Source organism: Megalobrama amblycephala, linkage group LG21, assembly GCF_018812025.1.
Source record: "Megalobrama amblycephala isolate DHTTF-2021 linkage group LG21, ASM1881202v1, whole genome shotgun sequence".
Taxonomy (NCBI): Eukaryota; Metazoa; Chordata; class Actinopteri; order Cypriniformes; family Xenocyprididae; genus Megalobrama; species Megalobrama amblycephala.
In genome coordinates this window covers 18,441,598-18,467,952 of record NC_063064.1, presented here as the reverse complement: position 1 = coordinate 18,467,952, position 26,355 = coordinate 18,441,598, and the positions used below count along the sequence as shown (strand labels likewise).

General features: G+C 37.5%; 1 protein-coding gene across 1 annotated transcript; it reads left to right on the top strand.

The window, feature by feature from the left end:
• The first annotated feature begins 9 nt into the window (after positions 1–9).
• cass4 (Cas scaffold protein family member 4) lies at positions 10–25,532 on the top strand. The gene is made up of 7 exons (XM_048172315.1): positions 10–326; positions 18,131–18,532; positions 19,742–19,819; positions 20,625–20,738; positions 20,880–22,139; positions 23,696–23,779; positions 23,874–25,532. The coding sequence occupies exons 1-7, from the start codon at positions 321–323 to the stop codon at positions 24,285–24,287; spliced, it is 2,358 nt and encodes a 785-aa protein (XP_048028272.1). The 5' UTR covers positions 10–320; the 3' UTR covers positions 24,288–25,532.
• Positions 25,533–26,355: the final 823 nt, after the last annotated feature.

Genomic DNA, 26,355 nt, shown 5'->3' with positions numbered 1-26,355 from the left:
GCAGTTGTTAAGGGGGATTCGGATTGGCTGTCGTGCATGAGAGCAAGACACATGTCATGAGTGAATGCTTTTCACTCCCCGCCCCTTATTGTGAAGTGTCTGGACTCTAGGTTTATTTGGGCAATGTGTATGTGTGTGAGAGCAGCAAGAAGATCATAGGACATAGAAATAGAGCAAACGGACATTAAAAATAGAAATACATTACACAGATTTAGATTCACAGATGCTTTTGGACAAGCTTTGCTGTGTCTGTCAATTCTACATGGACTTTTGAATGGGATTTATTTACTGCTTGACCACAGGACTCATATCTCTGAAAGATGGAGGTCAGTACGGTTTACTTCTAAATCATCTTAACTTCTTCACAAACAAAGTACCACTTCTTTAGGTACATCTTTAGATCCTTTCAACCCTCAATGAGGTTTTAGAACTAGTAATATGAAAGCTATTGCTCAGGGGAACCTACCATCATGTTGTCAGTGTTTCAAACAAGAACCGGTTTTCTGTACAATGCACTTTTTTTTTTCTGCTCGCCAATGACCAACTGCTGGGATTTCACTGTTCAGATGTGGTGTCGGCCCATAACCCTTGCCCTCACTGCCCTGAGCCTCATATAGACCCCCAAATTTGCAGAGGGTGCTGTGTAATGTGATACCGCTAACCCTGAGAGTGAAAGGAAGAGAGTGGCACTTTATGGCTGTCGTTAACATGCTCTCTTCTTTTGAAACGAGGGTTGAGTTAAGTTGGAGAAGTTGCAGGTTTGATGGGGGATGAAACTTCAGTTAAATGGATATTAGCACTTTTACTATTCCTAGCGAAGAAAGTCCCTGCTCTATTTGAGTATATTGTCCTGTGGTTGTCTGATGCTGTTTTTGTGTAGTGAACAACTTAATGTTGAACTGCTGATCTTTATTTGTCAACCGCAGTTTGACAGTAGTATGAGAAAGGCACCACAGGTGACTAAATATTTTTATATTTGCCCAATATGACACAATAAGAGTATCACATGTGTTTGTAAGAAGAATGCTGCTAGTTTGTGTCTGATATGTTTTGTGCCTCTTTCTATATCTATATCCAATTTTGCTAAGATTGATAAGATTGTTTGTTTTTGAAAGAAGTCTCTTATGCTCACCATTTTTTGAGCAATTTTTAACGCATCTTTGCTGACTAAAAGTAATTTCTTTCAAAGAAAAAAACTCCCAACCCCAAACTGTTGAACATTAGTGTGTATGTATTATATGTAATGGTTGTACTTCCAAGTTTCTCCCTCATTTGACCTTTTGGCCATTTCTGTGCTCTTCCTTATATTGTGTATTTTAATCGTTTGCGATGTGGTGTGACAGATATTAGTTGCAAAATCACACCCACAGACCGGTCTGATTCCTCTTACCCATATTTCCAACAAGATTAAAAACTATTGTGTCCTTCATGCAATCTAGGCTTTATCTTATGGATAGATACTTAATCAAATGGTTATGACCGTAAATTAATTTTTGGAGATCTTCAAGGGTTACGTCACCCAAAAATGAAAATTCTGTCATTTATTACTCACCCTCATGTCGTTCCACATCCGTAAGACCTTCGTTCTTCTTCGGAACACAAATTAAGATATTTTTGATGAAATCCTCAGTGAGGCCTCTATTGACAGCAAGTTAATTTACACGTTCAAATGCCCAGAAAGATACTAAAAACATATTTAACCCTCAGGGGTCTGAGGATTTTTGGGGCCCTGGAGAAGTTTTGACATGCCCTGACATTTGTGCTTTTTTCAGTTGTTCATAAACATATTAATGGAAAAAGTGTCATTACACTGTATTCAACACAAACTAGGCTACCATAATATGTGAGGAACATGTATGTACATGTTTGTGTTTTTGAAGGAATAACGTTTATGCGTGGTTATTGAAAAAACAAAAAACTTAAGTCACTGAAATAAAGCCAAAAAATATATATTTAATCTTTGTTGAATCATCATGAATAATGGGTCATTTACACCTGAGAAGACAAAAGAATCGCATAAAGAGCTCTAATGACCTGCATAAATAATGAACTCTTTCAGTCAGGTAAGCTGTGAAAAAAAAAAAAAACTGTGATCTCTGATATCTCAAAGCTCATCATGGTGTAAATAAAACATACAGAAAAACAGCAATACTGTGAAATATTATTACAATTTAAAATAATGGTATTCTATTATATTCTTTAAAATATAATGCATTTGTGTGATGCAAAGTGTCTGAACAATTATGTTACCTCTATGGCATTTCATATAGGCTTTTAGCTTAAAAGCATGCACATTTGGAGAAATATTGATGGATTCTCATATGTTTGTCAATTTTCTATACAGAGGAGTAATATTTATTCAGGATTTATTGTCATTACTATGAGCGCTGGATACTGTGCTTTCAATTCATACTTGCAGCCGGAGGGCGCTCTGTGCACCTTTAGTCCACAAATGCCTGCTAAAGAAGAATAGGCAATCCAGGAACTAACCTAACTAACAGAGGCCAGAGATCGCCAACTATGGTTATTCAAAACACTTTTTAAGACAATAAATACACGATTGAGACGATATATGCATGTATTGACTGAATTTGCCTCTGAATAGTGCTGGCTCCATGGCCGTGGCCACATTAGCGGATAATGAGCTGAATCACGGACTTCTGACATGGCTCTCTTTTCATACAGATTACATAAACACAGAATGTTTGTTTTCAATTTGACTTTCACGATTTAAAACCTGACATCTCAACGTTTCTTTAGACATAAGTGTAATTTTTTTGTGATTAGTATTCACTAAGTTACAGTTCATTTTCTGAGAACTATAAGATTGGACTTCATTCAGAGGGAGACGAGAGATCATGCATCATGTTAGTTTTCTTTATTTTACAAAAAGCACAACATTTTGTTTTTACTCTGAGTGTACACAAATAAAAGAAGATATTCCACAGATTAAAATGTTGTATAGCTCTTAATTGTATGTGCAACATTGAGTATTTTGAGCCTCTTTCACACTGGTTAGAAAAAAAACGCGGTGATCACGCCGGCGTGACCGCCGACCCGAGGGAGTTAAAACAGTCCATGTGACTACAGTGGTTCAACCTTAATATTATAAAGCGACGAGAATGCTTTTTGTGCACCAAAAAAAAAAAAACAGAATAACGACTTTTCCACAATATCTTGTGATTTAACAATATATTTTGTTTTGATTCAGTGATTCAGAGTACCAAAGTCACTTGATTTTAGCAGTTTGACACGCGATCCGAATCACTGATTTGAAACAAAAGATTCAAAGTAGTGTTTTGAAATCGCCTATCACAAGATATTGTTGAAAAGTCTTTATTTTTTTTATATACGTGCACAAAAAGTATTCTTGTTGCTTTATAATATTAACATTGAACCACTGTAGTCACATGAACTGTTTTAAATATAACTTTAGTAGCTTTCTGGGCATTTGAAAGTGTAAATTAACTTGCTGTCAGTGGAGGCCTCACTGAGCCATCAGATTTCATCAAAAATATCTTAATTTGTGTTCCGAAGATAAACGAAGGTCTTACGGGTGTGGAACGACATGAGAGTGAGTAATAAATGACATTATTTTCATTTCTGGGTGAACTAACCCTTTCATTTTCCTCAACCAAAACTGGTACTGAAGTCATTGAAAATGAGCATTTAAACAAAGACATTTCCTCTTCAATAAAAATAGTATATTCAACAGGTTACTTTATTCAACAAGTTGTGTCTTACTGTAGCCTATTTAAAAAACTGTAAGATACAATTTATAATTTCTATAATCTACATTTGTCATGCATGTTCACATTTAAATTTAACACAGAAATAGAACAGAAAGAACAGAAATAGTGCTGGTTAAACAACTAAAACTTATTCTGAATTTGGGAAACAGATCTACAAGCATTTGTGACTTGGGCTTGATGTTGCCTCAGCTATAGGAAGACTTCAAAATGTGGTGACAACACGTATGCATAAAAAGCAGAAGATGTGAAGGGTCAGGAAATTGGCTTCTAAGTAAAACCAGGCAAGGAGAGAGAAAAAACCTCTGCAAAATAGTTCACTCATTGGGCCTCATCAACCCTGACCCTTTATTTGCACTATATCATAATCATGACTGGCGTGATCTGCAGTTTATCTTTATGTTAAATCGTCTAATCGTTGTATTGCGTAGATGTATGACATTTCCTGTGAGGCATCAATTTCAAAACTCTCAAATTTCCAAAAAGGGGAACTTTTTGTTAGTGATTGATGATTTCGTATATCATATCTAAACATCAGTCAATCATTATTAGCTCCTATATCCTCCCTGGGAAAAGAAATAAATAAGAGTCATGTGAATCAACGGGTCCCAGGAAGTCGTCTCTGAGAAACGAGAGGTTTGTATTTGATGATATCATTGTTGTGACACAGGAAATAACAAGGGAGCTAAGGTCAGATGATTTATAGATACAGTGAGTGGGGGGTTCATGTTCACTGACCTGCTTACCAGTGTCTAACTACAGAGGTCTTCATCCCTGCTCCTGAGGACCCACTAGTTCCAACAAGCAGCTAATCAAGCTCTTCAGGATCGCTTGAAAATATAAAGGCATGTGAGCTGAAGCAGGTTGGAAATAAACTTTGCAGGAGCAGGACACTCTCATTTACGGTTACATTTTTGTTTTCAATTTAAGTGAGCATTTATTAATGCTTTCTGAATAAATAGAGCATTAACAGTGACCAATAGTATACTGGCATTAACCTAGTTAAATTTGAACAAAATAAGAGAGATCATACAAAATGCATGGTATTTTTTATTTAGTACTGTCCTGAGTAAGATATTTTACATAAAAGATGTTTACATATAATCCATAAGACAAAAAAATAGTTGAATTTATTCAAATAACCCCATTCATAAGTATGGGAACCATTGATTCTTAATACTGCGTGTGGTTACCTGATGATCCCCGACGGTTCTTCATGAGTCTCTTGTTTGTCCTGAGCAGTTAAACTGAGCTCTGTTCTTCAGAAAAATCCTCCAGGTCCTGCAGATTCTTCAGTTTTCCAGCATCTTTTGCATATTTGAACCCTTTCCAGCAGTGACTGAATGATTTTGAGATCCATCTTTTCACACTGAAGACAATTGAGGGACTCAAACACAACTTTTAAAAAAGATTCAAACATTCACTGATGCTCCAGAAGGAAACATGATTCATTGAGAGTCGGGGGGTGAAAACATTTGGAATTTGAAGATCAAGGTAAATTGTACTTAATTTGTCTTCCAGGAAACATGAAAGTATCTTCCGTTGCTTCCGAAGGGCAGTACTAATTGAAAAAAAAAATGATATTCAAGCGAAATAAGAAAAATTTGGACCTCTTCATCCTGTTCAAAAGTTTTCAACCCCCGACTCTCAATGCATCGTGTTTCCTTCTGGAGCATCAGTGATTCTTTGAACCTATTTTAATAGTTGTGTTCGAGTCCCTCAGTTTTCCTCAGTGTGAAAAGACAGATCTCAAAATCATTCAGTCACTGCTGGAAAGGAAAATATGCAAAAGATGGTGGAAAACTGAAGAATTTTTGGGACCTGGAGATTTTTTCTGAAGAACAGAGCTCAGTTTAACTGCTCAGAACAAACAAGAGACTCAAGGACAACAATCACAAAACAAACAAATCAAGGGTTCACAAACTTAAAACAGGTGACAAGTGCACAATCTGCACACATATGCGTTGCGGCTGATTTCACACCCTGACAACGGCAAAATCAGCCACAACGCGTAGGTGTGCAGACTATGCACTTGTCACCTTTTTAATATTTAGCCATGATGAAATAAAGGTTTTTAAAAATAGTTTTCTATAAGATTTGAGTGCCTTGGACCATCCTTAATTTTACAAGTTGAACTATCTTTTTTTGAGCTCAGCAGAAAAAAGAAATTCATACAGGTTTTGGAACAACTTGAAGGTGAGTAAATTAAATAATTTTGAACTATCCCTTTAAGTTGTCACTTCTAATCAAGCCTCTACACCAGGATTCTCCAAAGCTTAGAAAGCAAGTGGAATTTTCTTGAGAAGACAGTTTGCATGAAGCAGGTCTCAGATGACCTACGTTGCATCACTCACTCAGTGTCAGAAAGTCTAATAAATCAACTTAACAAGGCAGCTTCCTGTCCCTGTAAATATTCTCATTGCCTATGCCATGACCTCGTGTGTGAACTACAAATATTTACGACAAAGCAATCCTGTCAGTCCAAGAGAAAATATTCTTCAACAGCCTCTCTGCAGTCTCAAATATGTGTGCAATTAAAGGGATAGTTCACTAAAGAGGATAGTGTGAAAAATGTTTCAGGGTGCGTTCACACTTGTCATGTTTGGTTCGATTAAAACGAACCCTGGTGCGATTGCTCTGTTAGTGCGGTTCATTTGAACATGTGTGAACGCTGCCATCCGAACTCTGGTGCGCACCAAGCAAGCGGACCGAGACCGCTGAAAAGATGGGTCTCGGTCCGCTTCCAAACGAACTCTGGTGCGGTTTGTATTATATATGAACGCAACACGGACCAAAGACATGTAAACGAACCAAAAACAGGAAGTAGAGACCCTAAAAAGGACAGAATCCTCACGCATGTCGGTTTTTCTTGTCATAGTCGCGAGTTTGCCCATCACAGGCATCAGACGCGCGTCTCCACGCAGCAGACCGTTTGTGTGTGTGACGGAGGGATTCCCGCCGCTGTTTTGACTACTTTACACATTTTATAAGCTCTTCACGAGTTCCCAGCAGGCCAAAATACCATCACATGCAGGCTACGCACACACAACAAGCACATTTACCTCAGCAAACAGCATTGTTTTGGATGTTCGGTAAGTTCCGTCTCAAAATAGGCAATACGTCATAAAATCCAACCAATCAGGTTGTGAATGTATCCCTATGCCTTTAGGTTCGGTGATAAAATTGCCAATCTGAACGCTAATCGGACCAGGACTAAATGTTTTTTTTTTTTTCTTCTTTGGTCCGGACCAAATGAACCAAACGAACCGAACTACAAGTGTGAACGCACCCTCAGTGTGATTTGGTCTAATGTTGTTTGGATCCCAAAGACTTTCATTGTATGGACAAAATTGGTTAAAACATTCTTCAAAATATCATCTTTTGTGTTTCGCAGAAGAAAGAAAGCCATACAGGTTTGGAACGACTTGAGGATGAGTTAATGACATAAGTTAATGGATATTGCATTAGAAAGTGGTAAAGATGAAAAGATCTGACGTCTGTGTTTGCGTCATTCCATGCACAACAAGAATTGTCTACTAGAATCATCTTCTGTGAAATGCTGATCTGACGCACTTGGGTTTTGTCCTTGGCTTGAGAGGTTAAAGTGAATGGGTAAAGTGAATGGGAGGCAATTTTCACACACTACTGTACGTCACATTTCGCAGGAAATGTTAACACATTCTTACTGTAAAAGCTAACACTTATGGATAACTTCTGACAGTATACTTAGAAACTGCAGAAGCATCATGTTCAAAGGAATGTATGTAGTTCTCTAAAGTAATTTCATTTTGAATTTTGAATGGTCATTGTAGGAGCAGCTTAATGTTAGAAGTAAGAGATAATGTACAGTCAGTTAGTCTTTATTGCTAAATAAATCAACAGGGTGATCAGGATCCCCATTCAAAGGGGTTTATTGTTTGATAATGTTCGTCTGGCTGTTACTTGCACAGCTACTTACCAACTGCATAATTAAATGCATATTTTTTTATGTTTTTGAAAAAAGTCTCTTATGCTCATCAAGGCTGCATTTATTTGATCAAAAACATGGTAAAAACAGAAAAATTGTGAAATATTATTACAATTTAAAATAATTGATTTCTATTTTAATATATTTTAAAACATAATTTATCCATGTGATGCAAAGCTGAATTTTCAGCATCATTATTCCAGTCTTTAGTGTCACATGATCCTTCAGAAATCATTCTAACATGCTGATTTGGTGCTCAAGAAACATTTCTTATTTATATCTAAAGTTATATCTAACTTTTACACAGTAGTTTGTCATCAAAAATGTAAAAAATTATTAAGATATAGCTATATTGCCCAGCCCTAGTCAGTTTAGAAAAATATTGCTGTGATTAACCAATCAAAATCAAGTATTCCAGTAAACTGTGCAATAAATACGGCTAACAACCTACAAATGTAGATATCATTAATATGTTAAAGCACAGCATGGCATCTCACAGGAAAACAAGACGTGCGGAGAGAAAGGGTGTGAGACATGAAGGAGAGAGACAGCTGCTTCTTGAGAGCTGAGGCCAGCTGTCTGAGTCTGATCCGCACAAGCAGGCGTGTGCAGGAATCCCAGCTGAATTTGACCTCCTTTCTCACTGTACACACGCGCATACTCCAAACACAAACTTAGAAATGTACACACTCAGCAATCTTCCCTTTTAAGACATGTGTACAGTCATACACACCAGAGGCAAATTCACTAAACAGCCACACCATTTCAGCAGAGTATTCGCACACAAAAATCTGCTGGTTAAACTAGGAAACATTGTGAGCAATATTCAATTTGTTTTTTAGCAGAATTATTTCTGTGATACTAGAATCGCAAAACATAATGGCAAAAATAAATAACCTCCCAGTCAACCATTGGCTTGGGCAAACAGATAGCCCCGCCCCACATTCACGCCATTGGTTGAGCCAGTGTTGCTATGTCAGGCAGGTCAGGATGCTCAATGTTTTAACCATAGATATTTATACAAAGATGCCTCATTAGAGTGGTGGAACTATGACGTCACTTTGTAGGCCAATCGGCAGTTAGCATCACGCTGGTTCCCTCGACAAAAACCCAACAGGATTTTCCCATAGGCTTTTGAATTATCACAGAAAATAAGTTCTGCGATCAACAAAAGTTTGTTATACTTAAACATTTTGTCCATCAAGATTGAACACAACTTTCACGAATTTTGAAGCCTAAATGCAGTCACCAGAAGCAAAAAGCTAACAAGCAAACTACACCACAGTCGCACGATTTCAACGTCACCACCACTAAGCTTCCGACAACTCCTTCCAAAAGACATTTTCCCTGAAAGTTTGAATTAGAATAGTTTGTAAGAGCGAACATAACGAGGCTGTAAAGGCGGACTGAACTTACCTGTTTGGCGTGATGATGTTTCATGTTGCCGACAGCCTCTGTAGTAAGATTTAGCCACTTGTTTACAAGACATGTAACAGCTTAAAAAATCACGGGTAGGTTAGTACTGATGTATTTTATGTCAGTATCTTGAGCTTGTGTTAACCACAAACCTTATTTCAGCCATTTAAACAAAAAACACCATTCACTTTGGGTTGATGGAACTGGAAGTGCTAAAATGCAAACTTGCGTTTGGGTTTTGGACAACAAAAAAGTGTCATAGTTTCACCACTCTGTACAAAAGCCGTCTGGCATAAGCCGGTCTGTGAACACTCGAGAGCAAGTTGACTGCGTCTGCAACCGTAGTTATACGCGTGTATGAATATCTATATCTACAAGAGACTTCAGCAGAGGACTTTGCTAAACTGATACAATACAAGACAAAGGCGTTAGCTAACGACATTAAAAACTTACCATAGTTTAAAAACCCGTAATATTGAGTTAATACATATAAAACACAAACTGACACATATTCACCTGTGAAAGGTTCTCCTCTTTCTTCAGGAATTTAAATCTCAGTGGTTTTTACAATCAGAGGCTGTGCAATGTTGTGGCATCTTGAAAAACTCATTTTTACCTTGAGTGACTACAGCATCTGAAATGTTGACCGTTCCAAGATGGCGGATGCATCGACATGTCTGGGGTGGTCAAATGTGGCATATATGAATGTATATCTATGATTTAACCTCTCAACCTATGGATGACTAAAAATGATTTTTCTAAGTTGTTATTAAAGGTGCTCTAAGCGATGTCACGTGTTTTTAGGCCAAAACATTTTTTTGTCATATACAGCAAACATCTCCTCACTATCCGTTAGCTGCCCGTCCCCTGAACACACTGTAAAAAAACGCGGTCTCTGTAGTCGCCACAAGCTCCGAAAACGGCAATAAAAACAAACTGGCGCAGTCTGGACCACGAAACATAATAAACATGCTCCAGCCAATAACCGACAAGAATGATTTTAAATGCGCGTTCATAACTGTTTCAGGAAGCGCGGAGGGGAGGAGGAGGAGGAGGAGGGAGAGTCTAGCTAGCCTCCGTTTTGTTTGACAACACTTCGAACGTCAACAGGAAGTTACTCCACCCAGGATCGCTTAGTGCACCTTTAAACAAAGATGATTGGATTACATTTTACAAGAAGAACCTATTCAGTCTTTCTACTTTACTTCACTTTATTTCACATTTCCTGACCAATGTGTTACTTAACATTTCTTTGTAATTATTTGTGACATTTCCAAACAATTTCTGAGTGAAAAAAGTTTTAAACCATTTTTTTTTTCAGTGTAGTTTTCTCTACATATTAGGTAACATCACAAAAAATGTTACTGTAATTTTAAAAGCCTGTCATTCCTTTCAGCGCAAACTTGCATCCTTTTTTATACAAACTCGTCATATTAATTATTGTAGTTGTTTTTTGATTTTTTGTTCTGCTTTTGGCACCAATAGAAAACAACCAATGAACACATTCATTGTCAGTTTAATATTAGTATCAATGTGCTCATGAAGATATGTAAATGGCACACACAACCACAAGAAATATGTTAATATTATTTTGTATGCTGGCAGAACCACATCACGCGATGCCTACTTTAAAATAAAGCATGTTAGGTGCAACTTCGGGTTTCGTGCTATTGTTTGCAGCTAAGTTCCCATGCACACACAAAGCATGCTGGGACTAGCCCTGCTGTGGTTTAGTTTGTGTGAATCGGAGTAGGAGGGCCTGCGGTTTGTTGTGGTCAGCGTGCATTAACCAGAGCCAATGCTGCAATCGACTGGAGGGTTGCAAGCGGAACAGGTGCTCGATATGTCAGCCATGTGGGCTGAATAGAGGCTTTGTCACTGAGGGTCCATCCACGAGCCATTTAAGGCAGCGCATGCGTCTGCCTCTTATCAGCAGGGAGTGGAGGTTTGAGGAAGGAAGGCTGTCTTGTGTGTGGGGGGAGAGGATATGGGGTTGGGGAGCTAAACATCAGCTACAACACACATGCATACACACATACATTGCAGTGAAGAGGAGGTGGTCACCTATTTCTGCAGATAGCTATTAATTTTAGTGGTTATATTTTGAAGTGTTATTAGGGTGGTTGTGAGTCATTACAGAAATAATAAAAGAATATTCTGTTAAATACAAGATCTGTTTACAGCACCTGCATATCTTTTTCATTTGTGGGAATTAAAAGGATCAGATTAAATGTGTGTGTATATATATATATATATATATATATATATATATATATATATATATATATATATAATAGAACATTGTAGCATTATTTATTATATATTATTGTAATATATTCATATTAAATATTATATATATTCATATTATAGACATTAAAATAATTTATAAAATAAAAGGACATAATAAAATTATATTATGTATATTTGTGTGTTAAATATAAAATATTGCATTTAATTGAATTACATTTATACTACGCCATTGAATGCTCAAATCTGATCTGAACATCAGCTACAACACACATGCATACACACGTACATTGCAGTGAAGAGGAGGTGGTCTCCTATTTCTGCAGATAGCTATTAATTTTAGCGGTGATATTTTGAAGTGTTATTAGGGTGGTTGTAAGTCATTACAGAAATAATAAAAGAATATAGCTGCAAGCAGCAATTACGGGGCCAAGCACAAAAACAGCACAAGAAGCCAGCCAACATGGCTGGGAGCATCAGACCAACAGCAGCAGTGAGCAATTAGAAAAAAAAGTTATTAGCATTTTTGTCAATTTTGTTATAACTTTTGACCACAAGGTGGCGCTGGTCCGAAACTTCTCAGGCTCCTTCAGGGCATTGTCCTGATGACCCATACCAAATTTGTGAATTTTGGTCAAACCCATCAGAAGTTATAAGCAAAAACAACCATTTTTCATATCTCCACTCCAGTAGGTGGCGCTGCGCCGAAACACTGTATCATGCCTCAGGTCATGCTTGTGATGACACGTACCAAGGTTGGTCTGAATATGTTAAAGCATTGTAGAGATACAGCTTCAAGAGTAATTTTTGCAGCATATCTCAAATTCTTTGCTCCGGTATACGAAAACGGTTTGACTTATCGACTTGAAATCCATAACTTTTTGTCGGCATGGTCTGAAGATGACACGGTTCAATTTTGGTGAAAATCGGAGCAACGGTCTAGGAGGAGTTCGAAAAAGTAGGTTTTTAAAGAAAAACAATATGGCGGACAGGACGTTTAGCTGACTATGGCAAATTTGATATCTATGTTCTCAGCATAACCAAAGGAATCTACAGAGACCAGTTTCATTACAATTGGTGAATACAGTCAAAAGTTATTAACATTTTTGTACATTTTGTTATAACTTTTGACCACAAGGTGGCGCTGGTCCGAAACTTCTCAGGCTCCTTCAGGGCATTGTGCTGATGACCCATACCGAGTTTTGTATCGATATGCTAATGCGTTCGTAAAGTACAGTGTTTTAGCACAAAATTCAAACTGGCCGACGGCCAAAATGGCCGATATGGAAAACTTGGATATCATTCGACTCAACATGATGCCCCGAATCTAACAAGACCAAATTTATGATTTTTGGTCAAACCTACCAGAAGTTATAAGCAAAAATATTCATTTTTCATATCTCCACTCCAGTAGGTGGCGCTGCTCCGAAACACTGCATGATGCCTCAGGTCATGCTTGTGATGACATGTACCAAGTTTGGTCTGAATATGATAAAGCAGTGCAGAGATACAGCTTCAAGAGTGTGTTTTACATCATGCCTCAAATTCATTGCTTCGGTATACGAAAACTGTTTGACGTATCAACTTGAAATCCATAACTTTTTGTCGGCATGGTCTGAAGATGATACGGTTCGATTTTGGTAAAATTCAGAGCAACGGTCTAGGAGGAGTTCATAAAAGTAGGTTTTTAAAGAAAAACAATATGGCAGACAGGACGTTCAGCCGACTATGGAAAATTTGATATCTATGTTCTCAGCATGACCCAAGGAATCCACTGTGAAGAGTGTCATTACAATTGGTGAATACAGTCAAAAGTTATTCGCATTTTTGTAAATTTTGTTATAACTTTTGACCACAAGGTGGCGCTGGTCCGAAACGTTTTGAGTATTGTCAGGGCATGGTGCCAAAGACCCATACCGAGTTTTGTAACGATACGTTAATGCGTTCATAAAATACAGCATTTTAGCACAAAATTCAAAATGGCTGACGGACAAAATGGCCGATATTGGAAAATTGGATATCAGTCGAATCGACATGATTCCCTGAATCTAACAAGACCAAATTTATGATTTTTGGACAAACCCATCAGAAGTTATAAGCAAAAATGACCATTTTTCATATCTCTGCACCACTAGGTGGCACTGCGCCGGAACACAGCATGATGCCTCAGGTCATGCTTGTGATGACATGTACCAAGTTTGGTCTGAATACGCTAAACCGTTGCGGAGATACAGCCTTATGTCCATTTTCGCAAGCACTATGCACAATTCGTTCGCTTCTTTTACGAAAACGGTTTGAGGAATTGACTTGAAATCCATAACTTTTTGTCGGCATGGTCTGAAGATGATACGGTTCAATTTTGGTGAAAATCGGAGCAACGGTCTAGGAGGAGTTCGAAAAAGTAGGTTTTTAAAGAAAAACAATATGGCGGACAGGAAGTTTAGCTGACTATGGCAAATTTGATATCTATGTTCTCAGCATGACCCAAGGAATCTACTGAGGTCTCATTACAAGCTCATTAGCTCTCAGTTTCATTACAATTGGTGAATACAGTCAAAAGTTATTAACATTTTTGTACATTTTGTTATAACTTTTGACCACAAGGTGGCGCTGGTCCGAAACTTCTCAGGCTCCTTCAGGGCATTGTGCTGATGACCCATACCGAGTTTCGTAATGATACGCTAATGCGTTCATAAAATACAGCATTTTAGCACAAAATTCAAAATGACCGACGGCCAAAATGGCTGAAGTGGGAAAATTGGATATCATTTGACTCGGCATGATTCCCCGAATCCAACGAGACCAAATTTATGATTTTTGGACAAACCCATCAGAAGTTATAAGCAAAAATAGCCATTTTTCATATCTCCGCACCAGTAGGAGGCGCTGCGCCGAAACACTGCATGGTGCCTCAGGTCATGCTTGTGATGACATGTACCAAGTTTGGTCTGAATATGATAAAGTTTTGCAGAGATACAGCCTTACTTCTATTTTCGCAAGCGCTACGTACAATTCATTCGTGTGTTTTTCGAAAACGGTTTGAGCAATCGACTTGAATTCCATAACTTTTTGTCAGCATGGTCTGAAGATGATCTGGTTCAATTTTCGTGAAAATCGGAGTAACGGCCTAGGAGGAGTTCGAAAAAGTAGGTTTTTCAGAAAATTCAAAATGGCCGAAATATTTTCATGACGGAAAATGACGTCATAGGGTGCAATCGATTCGGCTTGAGCCAAGGAATCAGAGGAAAAAAGAATTTTGTTTCTAGCCCTTATGGTTCAAAAGTTATTAACATAAACATAAGTGCAACTTTGGACAGCTGGTGGCGCTAGAGGGATTGAGTTAGAGACTCCAAATTTGCTATGGACATAGCTCAGACTGTCCTCTATCTGTGTGCCAAATTTCACAACTTTCCCGCAAGCGGTTCTATGGGCTGCCATAGACTTCAAGAGCGGAAGAAGAAACGGAAGAAGAATAATAAGCGTACGGAACGCCAACAATAACAATAGGTGCCTAAGCACCTTCGGTGCTTGGCCCCTAAATATTCTGTTAAATACAAGATCTGTTTACAGCACCTGCATATCTTTTTCATTTGTGGGAATTAAAAGGATCAGATTAAATATATATATATATATATATATATATATATATATATATATATATATCATTTAATTTAATTACATTTATACTACCACTGACGTCGTTTTTCCTGAGACCTGAAGCCTTTCAGTCTGAGGCACGATGCCGTTTTGTCCGATGACTGAAGCCTTTTAGTCTGAGGCATGACACCTATGACTGAGGTGTGAGAATGTCTTAAAATGAACACTGTACTTGAAATACAACATCGGAACAGAGTCTTGAGGTGTGGTAACCATAAGCGTAATAATTGATTCCGGGCCGTTGAATTCTTATAAAATAATGCACACCCTCCGCTTCACGCCATGGCCGCATTACCACCTCGGGTGTGCATTATTTTATAAGAATTCAACGGCCCATCGTCAATTATTATTATATAATTAAAATAATGTATAAAATTAAAAACTACTTGAAGTCTGATCTGACCGTTTAAACTTACAATTTAATTGGATTTGTGTAACATTGTAACAGTCCGTGTTCACACAGGTTTTTCTCCATCATGATCTCCAGTGCTGTAGGATGTGATGTTTCATTTCAAGCATGTGCACTGTTGCTGCTGAGGAATTTGTGAGCACATGGGACGGGATTTAAAGAGACGTGTGCACAATACTAGGAGCGTGTGTGCATGTGTGTGTGGTGATGTGTGCTGAGTGAGTGGCTCTCCAGATGTCACCCACATCAAATATCTTGTTTACAGTATGATTTGCAGCTGCAGGTGTTTGTGTTTGTGTCTGAGGGGTTATTTATAAATAACTGTACAGACATCTGAAGTACCTCAGTATCAAACTCTGGAAATGCTATTGAATTTACAGACAGTCGGAGTGCTTTAGATATTTCTGCTAAAAATTACTTGAATGGATTTATTGTTCACCTTGTTTCCCACTGATATGTCTTGACCAAAAAACCCCTAATGTTGTATTTTTGGGATTTTATTGTAGACATAAAGGGAAGTGTGTGGAAGATGTTTCCTTTTTTTCTAAAGAAAATTGTTGCAGGAAGTGAAAACCAAGCACTGAGAAAAGCTTTTCGTCCATTACACCTCTGGATATCCATATTCTCAAATATTCTTCGCATTCAAACGAAGTTCCAGACTTTTTTTTTTTTTTTTTTTTTTGATCAGCAATACAGTAAAAACAGTAATATTCTGAAATAATATTTCAATTTAAAATAACTCACCCACAGCAATTTGTTACAGTTGGACACATGCACAAATCCACACACGGTTCAAAAAGAGATGTGCCAAATGGATGTGACGTATGCCATACTAATCATTGATGTCAACGTGATGTCAATATGATATCAATTTGACGTCTAAAACATGACATTGATTTGATGTAAATTGAATGTCAATCATATTGACCTACACATACATTAAACCAAATTCAGTGTGGGATTAATTTCTCATTCTCACCCAATTATCACCAAAAGAAATTGCTGTCCAAACTGAATTTAAAATGATGGCATACATAGATCAAGTCTTGACTAATATTTGACGTCAAATTGATGTCAAGGTGCCCGCTGGGATCCTTCAATCATTCTAATATGATAAATTGCTGCTCAAGAAACATTTATTATTATTATCAATGTTGAAAACAGTTGTGCTGCCTAAAATTTTTGTGGAAACCTTTATAAATTTCTTTTTTCTTTTTTTTAGAATTCTTTGATTAACTTAAAGGTTTGCCATTTATTTGAAATGGGAATTTTCTGTAGCATTAAATGTCTTTGTCACTTTTGATCAAGCATTAATGCATTAATTAAAGCATTAATTTATTTTAAAAAATCTCACTGACCCCAACATTTATATATATATATATATATATATATATATATATATATACATATATATATATATATATATATATATATATATATATATATATATACATATATATATATATATATATATATATATATATATATATATATATATATATATATATATATATATATATATATACATATATATATATATATATATAAGCAATAAGTTACGAGAGACTGTGAATAAGTCACGGCTGAAGGGCTTCGTGTCATGCCTGCAACCCCTTCAGCTGTGACTTATTCACAATACAGCACTAGCCATGAGTACCTTATTGCTTTTATAAACGGTTACCACACAATACAAATATTAAAGGCAAAAAAATATGTATCAATGCAACTTTCATGAAGTAAAGTTTCACTAAAAGCCTTCCTTCCACTGGAAAAAATAGTCCCTGACCATGAACAGCAACAGAGGTTACATTATTACGCCATTAGATGGCGGCAAAGACTGTCTTTATCAGTGCGTCAGTCAGTAGCGAAGACTTTTACATTGAAAAGAATTAATTGTTGTGAACACGTAACAAGAGCAACTGACAAATACTTTGACTAGTGCTGTCAGTCATGGGAAAACCCCTTAACTGTTAAAAGGACAAGATATTGCAGCAGACATTTAAACTGAATTTTTATTGTGAACATAGGGCTGACCTGAAGGAAAATGCTAAATCTAAATGCAGGTAATAAACTCGTTCAATTGACCTCTTTCGCACGATACTCTTCTACATAATACAGTGAGCTTCAATGAACAATTTCAATTGAGAACAAACAGTTTACGTTGCTAAGAGTGGTTGCTAAGGGTGTTGTGTAGTGATACACAGAACCGTTGGGTGAAGCGGTCATAGCTTCTTGTGAATAAAACACAGCTATTGACCAATCAGAATCAAGGACAGGAACTAACCGCTTATGTATACATAACAAAAGCATTTAATCAATATTATATCATGTTGCTGGTAATATTGCAATAAGGCAAAGACAAAACGAAAAGTATGTATGTGTATATATATATATATACAAACAAAGTATATTTGTGTTGGATTTTTGCTGCCTATCTGAGCAAAGTCTCTTGGGAACAAGGTCACAGGGATTCTTTCAGCAGGGTTACAAAGTGGTGCCTAGTTACGCACTGGCCCATTATCCTTGTCACACAAGGCCATTGTTTACTCGAAGCCAATTCCAAGACAACACTACCATCCGTGGTGCTCCTTCATTGTGTGTCATTGTCATTACATGTCTTCTTCTGACCAGAACTTGTCTTAAAGGAACAAATGTCTCATATCTTCTGTCTTCTGTTTCCTTCAGACCCTGTTTGCCAGAGCTCTCTTTGACAACACAGCTGAAACTGAAGATGAGCTGGCTTTTCACAAGGGTGATATCATCTTGGTGCTAGAGAGAAATGTGGCGGGGATCGGCTGGTGGAAGTGTTCTCTTCATGGACGTCAGGGCCTGGCACCAGCGAACCGCCTGGCTCCCCTTTCCCCAGCTGAGGCTGAGAAACTTGGTGCGAACTTAAGTGTACAGAAGGACTACTTGAGCAACCATAGCCATCAGAACATCTATCAAACTCCCAAAGCTACCAGGCCACCAGAGAATCATATTTATGAAGATATGAATTCAATATATAAAGTACCCCTTCAAGCCAACCCTTCACCAGATAAGCACATGCCACAAGAGGATCCAGAAAGAACCAGGTCTCCACATGAAGTAAGTCTCTCAGCACATATTCTATTACTGCGGGTCTCGTTTATGTTTTATGCAGTAATTAGTTCCTTTGTTTGAATTTGATTGGTCCAACAGCACTGGAACTTTTCAGCTTTCCAGACTGTAAATTTGTCCATTAGTGGTGGTGAGGATTATTCCGTGACTATTTCCTCAGGTTACATCATTACACCAGTAGATGACAATAAGTGACTTGTCTTTTTGAGTTAGTCATTGAATTGAATCATTCATCCAACTGATTTGTTCAAACACTGATTCATCAAATCATTCATCCAACTGACTCATTCAAAACACGGATTAATTCAAGACTGAAACAAATGACTGATTATGCATACTTCCTTATATTGTAGGCAAAAAACAGTTATGTGAAATGACTATTATGTGTAAATTTTCAGTATTGAGGCCATGGGGCCATGAAAGAGGATTTGTGAATGACAGTGAAGTAACGCAAATGATGCTGGTAGATCACGATTTCTTTCTAAAACACTGACTCTTCTAGTAACTAAACAGCTCTGTTAACGAGTGTCTCAGACGTGCAACGTTTGTGACTTTGCCTGAAACTCTTTTCATTGACAGACTAAAAAAGTCAAATTTAAAAAAATTTAACACTCAAAAGCAATATCAGCCTTGCAATCATAAAAGACAGATCTGAATATGTAGATGATTTAGTATAAATTGAACTGAGGCTAACAACAAGCAAAGTCTCGGAAATCCCTGCTGGCAAAGAGTTTACAGATGGGGACCAGGGCCTCTCTCTGCGGGGACAGGTATGTAGCACAGGGGCTTTATGAGCTTATAAAAGAACAGCAAAGACAGAATTCAGACACCACTAACTGCAACCAGAAGATCTAAGGCTGAGGATCCCAGAGAAAGAAAGAAAGAAAGAGAGAGAGAGAGAGAGAGAGAGAGAGAGAGAAGTGTCTGTGCAAGTTACTGTGTAATAGGTGAGGCAACTGGGTGCACATGTCGCCCACTTCCCCTCCTGCTTCAGGGAGAGAAGTTTACTATAGCAGCTTATAGCATGGTTTCAATTAGAAATCTGGGTTAAGTGGGCACATATATAGTAAAGTGCACAGCACTTTAAAGGATCCTGTCTTACAGAAGCAGGCCATGTGTTGCCACCTCCATAAAGTATTGAATTTATTTTTTGTTTAGTTAGGTTTGTGACTTAACATACATTTTTGCTCTTTTCAGGCTTTAACTGCTCATCCCAGAACTGGCACAGAAATATATGATGTCCCAAGCCCAGTGAGAAAACCCTCCTTGTTCACAGTAAGTCATCTCAAGGTTTTTAATCAGTTCATTAGCCCAGGGTTTCATTTACACTTTCAGTCATTAATTACTCACCCTCATTTCGTTCCACACCCGTAAGACCTTTCATCTTCTGAACACAAATTAAGATATTTTGATGAAATCCGAGAAGTTTTTTATCCTCCATAGAAAGCAATGAAATTACCACATTCAAGGTCCAGAAAAGTAGTAAAAACATTGTTAAAGTAGTCAACGTGACTACAGTGGTTCAACCTTAATATTATGAAGCGACGAGAATAATTTTGTGTGCAGAAACAAAACAAAAATAAAGACTTTATCCAATACTGAGCTGACGTTCGGATGTAGAACGCTGCAATGTAGATAGCGTAGGAAAACGAGAGGGGAGAGACGAATTTGTTGAATAAAGTCATTATTTTTGTTTTGTTTTTACGCACAAAAAGTATTCTCGTCACTTTATAATATTAAGGTTGCACCACTGTAGTCACCTTGACTGTTTTAATGATTTTTTACGACTTTTCTGGGCCTTGAATATGGTCATTTCGTTGCTTTCAGTGAAGGATAAAAAACCTCTCAGATTTCATCAAAATATTTTAATTTGATGAACAAAGATGAACAAAGGTCTTACGGGTGCGGAATGACATGAGGGTTCTTTGGGTCTTTATACATGAAAACATGCTTTTATTTGGGGTCCTTGGAATTGAAACATTTGAAAACCCTCACACTAGTCATTTTTGGTTAAGAAATACTCTGCATAATAATATTGATAAAAGTTAATGTCATAAACTGTCTAACTTGTCTTTTGAAGCCATCTATACGGCAGCCTTTGGAAAGGAACACATCACTGAAGTCAAGCACAGAGGTTCATAAGCGATTTGAAATGCTACAAAATGCAAGATGCACGACTGCAAGCATAAAAAAAGTAGGCATGGTAACACCTGTACAGTAACACATAAAAACATATTAGTCTTCTCTGATGTAACCCAGATTCAATACAAATGCTGACTTAAAATATCAGGACCCTTTCTAAATGAAAACTTAAATTCTTTTGCTTCTTTTTTAGGTCGCCACTATAGCCCCATTAACTTCTCAAGACCCCAATTATGACATCCCAATACCCTCCATCAGGGAGGATATTCAAAGTCCTCCATGTGGTTATAGTACCATGCCGAAACCCTGTAAGTCTGAATGGATTTATGATGTGCCTGTCTTCCCACAAAAGCAAGGATGTGAACCTGGTCACTACGGAACCATGCCACCCATAACTATGAATTCAAACAAGCCTCTTTATGACACTTTGCCAACACAAATTTGGCCTGAAAGGAAGCATGGTGTCATCCAACCCCTCTATGACATCCCCAAACCGAGCAATGCTGTGGTGCAATCTTGTACAGACACTGGGAAGTTGACCAATTCATACATCTATGATGTCCCACCTTGCCTTAAACAAACAGAGACCCCTGCAGTGTTACCCAAGCAGCAAAGCCTACCTGAAATGGACGAATCCCTTGACTACAGGGGTAAACCTGGACCCATGTATGATCAACTTCAACATTGGCCCTCAAGGGGCAGAACAACATCCAGGCAGCCTGTGGAAGGACACAATGAAAATACCAAAGACCACCAGAGGAGCTCAACGGTTTCCACTTCCTCCACGGCTTCCAGTTCTTCCAGGAGCTCCTGCGACTCCTTCATGCTGAGTTCTCCAGAGCCCGAGCCCTTGCGTGAGGTCACCATTTCACAGGAGGAAGCTGTCAACAGGTTGCTTGAGCTGCAGGAAGCAGTGTGCCAATCCGTCCCCAAGCTTATGTTGTTCGTCAGCAGCCAATGGAGGAGCAAAGAGCACCTGGGACAGCACCTCCATAAGATCCGCACGGCTGCCGAAGATGTGACTGACTCCGTCACCTGCTTCTTAAACTTTGCCTTGGATGTCAGAGGTAACGCGCAGCGGCTGACGGACTCTAACCTGCAGACCAGGCTCCTGAAGCAGCTCTCCATCGTTGAAGACTCGGGCTTGATCCTTCAGCAGGCTGCAGGCGCTCTACGAGATCTGGGCTGGCTGCTGGACAAGTTAGTTCAGGATGCCGGCCAGTCCCAGACGCTTGACCACCTGGAGCGCTTTGTTATGGTGGCTAGGACTGTACCAGAGGACGTGAAGAGACTGGTATCCATCCTGAACGCAAACGGAAAGCTTCTTTTCAGAGTGCCGACTAAGGAACCAGACATGGTGGAGAATGCAGGCTCATCTGAAAGGAAAAGTCACAGCAAACGTGAACCAATGGAAGACTCAGGAATAGATGAGAGTGACTATGTGCAACTTCAGGTAGGCAAATCACACCACACACTACTCCTATTAACATTAATAGTAAAAATACTATTACTATTAATTTGTGATGCACTGAAATTAAAATTCTGGCCATACTGATAAGCCCATAATTATTTTCATGTTATGGCCTATAATCGATCAATGGCATCAAAGACTATAGAATAACACAAGACGTGTCACTCGTATTGTTTTGAATGGGAGAAAGTGTAACGCGCAATATGGCGGAATAAGTACCGCCTTCTAAATAAGAACCAATTGCCGACTGGTAAAGTCATCGCGTCACTGCAGCGGCCGTTAGAAGCACTGGTTTCTATAGAAACAGTCAGATGCGCGCCTCCGAAATGAAGCACAAGAGACGCGCATTTAGGTTTGCGCATGCGCATTAGCTTGATCCAGCCTGAAAAATACATTTTTTGTCATGATTCGAGAGTTTGGAAAAAACATTTATGAGACAGTTGTTGTCAGATTTCATTGGTGATTTCAAATATGAAATTTAATCGTAAGGTTGGCGAACAGTTTTGGAGAATTTGATGTTTCCCCATTCAAAGAGATAGGAGCTGCATGATGCCCAGGATGCCCGAGAGGCGTTTCAAAGATTGCCGCCGAGTGAAATGACTTGTCTTAAAGGGACTTTGATGGCATATATTAATCAATAAACAAAATTATACTATAAAATAAATTAAATATTAAATATAAATAAATGTAGGCTAATACATTAAAATAAAATGCTAAAAAAACTGTAAATGTTGCAAGTGAATTTAAGCATCACAAAATTACAATGTACAGTAGGAAAAATGCATATAGCCTACATTTTGAGATTGGCTAAAGATTACATTTAATAGTGTTATTAAATTATTCATTTGACTTACATTAATGACAGCATAGGTAATCTACATGTAAAAATAGAAGAAATTAACATGCATGATAAATTATTATTATTATTTTAAATCTCTAATATCTGCTGATAACTGTACCATCTTACATCCCTGCTACGACTATTAATAATAATAATAATATACATTTTTACCATAAATCAATATCATTTGTATACATTAATATTCAAAAATTTGGGTTGGTAATTTTTTTTTTTTTAATGTTTTTGAAAGAAGTCTTTTATGCTCACCAAGGCTGCATTTATTTGATCAAAAATACAGTAAAAACAATAATATTTTGAAATATTATTATAATTTAAAATAACCGTTTTCTATTTTATTACATTTTAAAATGTAATTTATTCTTGTGATGGCAATGCTGAATTTTCAGCAGCCATCACTCAAATCTTCAGAGTCACATGATCCTTCAGAAATCATTCTAATATGTTGATTTGGTGCTCAATATTATTATCATTTGAAATAGAAATCGTGTGTAACATTTTAAATGTCTTTATTGTCACTTTTGATTAATTTAATGCATTCTTGCTTAATAAAAGTAATAATTTATTTTTAAAAAAATCATACTGATCCCAAACTTTTGAATAATAGCGTAATGTTGAGTAAATTATACACAAGACATTAACAATGACATTGTTTGCCAATGTTATTGCTTTCCAACAGACAAAGACAGAGTTTGACCAACAACCAAAATCGACAAAGAGCAGCTTTAAATCAAAGAAAAATGGTGATAACTTGAAAAAACAGGTAAAGACTTGTGACCCTCCCAGTAAAGTTCACAGCAAACTTTTATTGATTTTGACTTTCTAAACCATTTCCTTATTTATTGTGTCTTCAAAAGGTTTCCAAAACACAACTTGTTAACCCCTGCAGTCAACTCCAAACCTCCAGGAAGCCTTCAATCTCTGACCACTGCCGGCTATATTTTGGAGCCATTCAGAAGGCCATCAGTGTGCTTACAAGTAGTCTGAATGATGGCCAGCCCCCTGAAAAATTCATCTCCCACAGCAAGCTGGTTATCATGGTGGGCCAAAGACTCGTGAACACTCTGTGTAATGAAGCGAAAAGTTGTGAGGCCAACCGGGAAATGTTGTCTATGAGCAATCAGCTGTGTGCCCATCTCAAGCAACTGGCCTTGGTGACCAAGAAGGCAGCTTTGAACTTCCCTGACAAACTGGCTGTCCAGGAGGCACAGGACAATGCCAAAGAGTTGGCTCAAAGGGTACAACACTTCAGAATGTCACTGGACGTCTGAGCAGCAGTTTTGCCATCTGTTTGCCCAGTTTATCATGTAGAGGAGGGCTGGTGAAGACAACATGGTATTTGTGGAATATCTCAATTTCTGTGATTTGTATGCGAGTCTAAACCAGCCACCCTTAAACCGAACCCCACAATTTTTTTTTTTTTTTTTTGGGTTAACATGTTAGTCTGGATGAGGAGGCAGTGTTAAAGGTAACAAAGGGACCACTTATAATTACAACCTCAATTAATGATACCGAGTATGTTTACATGCACAACATATGCTGATGCAAGAATAAAAGCCTTTGTACAAATATCGGTAAAGGTGTTTACATATAGACATTTAGAAATCTAAGTGTTGCAATCAGGTTTTTTTTTTAACCTGATGAAAGATCACTGTTTATGGTGTTTGGATGGCCTTACATGTTGTTGGGTTATTAAGAAATATCATTGTATGATTGTGCACGCAAACATAAAGACAAAGCAGAAAGCATGACAGTTGCTGTGTAGATGTTAAAGTGACCCAAAAATGAAACTTCTGTCATTATTTAGTCACTCTCAGGTTGTTCCAAACCTGTTTTTTTCTGTGAAACACAGGAGAAATGTAAAACAATGACACTCTTTTTTTTAGTACAACAGCAGTTTATAGCAACCATGTCTGTCAAGCTCCAAAAGGATAAAACAACATATCCAATGAGTGAATGAATGAATGAATCTTATGAGGAGTGTTTATTTTTTTACACATTGCTAAAGTAATATGGACTAATTTTATGGTGCCTTCTGGTCCATTTTGGAGCTTGAGACACAATTAAGTTTCTTCAAAAAGTTTTTTTAAATGACAGAAGGTTCATTTTTTTTGGGTTAACTATTCTTTTTAAAGACAGTAACAGTCATAATCATGGCCTGTGCATTTTTTGTCGCATTCTTTGTGATATACTCACTCAGCCAAACCTCAGACTTTAAATTGCACTTTTATAATGCCACACTGTATACAGATGTTTGGTCATAAGTAGATGAAAATGTATGTAGATGACTATAGTATGTGCCACTTTTTTGTACAATTTAAAATTCAGTGTTAAAGAAAAATGTAAATATTTAGTCAATACATTTGATGTTACAGTTTTTGTATAAATTTTTCTAGTTTTCAATATTCAGTCTTTTCACACAGTAAGGATGTAGAATTCTCAGTTTCTTCAGTCATGTCTGTGTAACGATTTCTTCTTAACACAAATAAAATGATTCTTAACATTTTTTGACTGTATAATGTGTATATTGAGTCATTTCTCAAAATATCTCCTTCCACAGAAGTCGTACAGAATTGGAATTACATAAGGGGTCTTAAGACAGAATTTATTTTTTTAGCACAACCTTAAGGGACTTAAGGTTCTCTAGATGTTTTAAACTAAAACTGTGACTTAGATAACCAGTGTGTTACATCAAATTATATCAAATCTTATCAGCAGTGTGCCAAATGATCTGCTTCTAATGAGAAACGTCTGGCTTCTAGTAGTGTACAAATATAAATAACGCATTGGCGCCCTCTATCGATTGAACCTTGAAAAAACATTATTATTGGGTAAACAGGGACCTCGACCAACAGATGGACCCCCAGTATTAAATTAACTTTAAGAACATTAAAGGGTTAGTTTACCCAAAAATGAAAATTGTCATTTATTACTTACCCTCATGCAAGACCTTTGTTAATCTTCAGAACACAAATTAAGATATTTTAGTTGAAATCCGATAGCTCCGTGAGGCCTCCGTAGGGAACAATTGACACTTCCTCTCTCAAGATCCATAAAGGTACTAAAAACATATTTAAATCGGTTCATGTGAGTACAGTGGTTCAATATTAATATTATAAAGTGGCGAGAATATTTTTGGAGCGCCAAAAAAAAAAACTAAATAACGACTTATTTAGTGACGGCAGATTTCAAAACACTGCTTCAGGAAGCATCGGAGCACAGATGAATCAGTGTATCGAATCCGCTGTTCGGAGCACCAGTCACGTGATTTCAGCCGTTGGCAGTTTGACACGCGATCTGAATCATGATTCGACACACTGATTCATTTATGCTCCGATG

Excerpts from the sequence above, each read along its gene's own strand:
- cass4 (XM_048172315.1), top strand. Across the intron at positions 22,140-23,695 it reads GTGACTATGTGCAACTTCAG|ACAAAGACAGAGTTTGACCA; the intron begins GTAGGCAAATCA and ends GCTTTCCAACAG. Across the intron at positions 23,780-23,873 it reads GTGATAACTTGAAAAAACAG|GTTTCCAAAACACAACTTGT; the intron begins GTAAAGACTTGT and ends TGTCTTCAAAAG.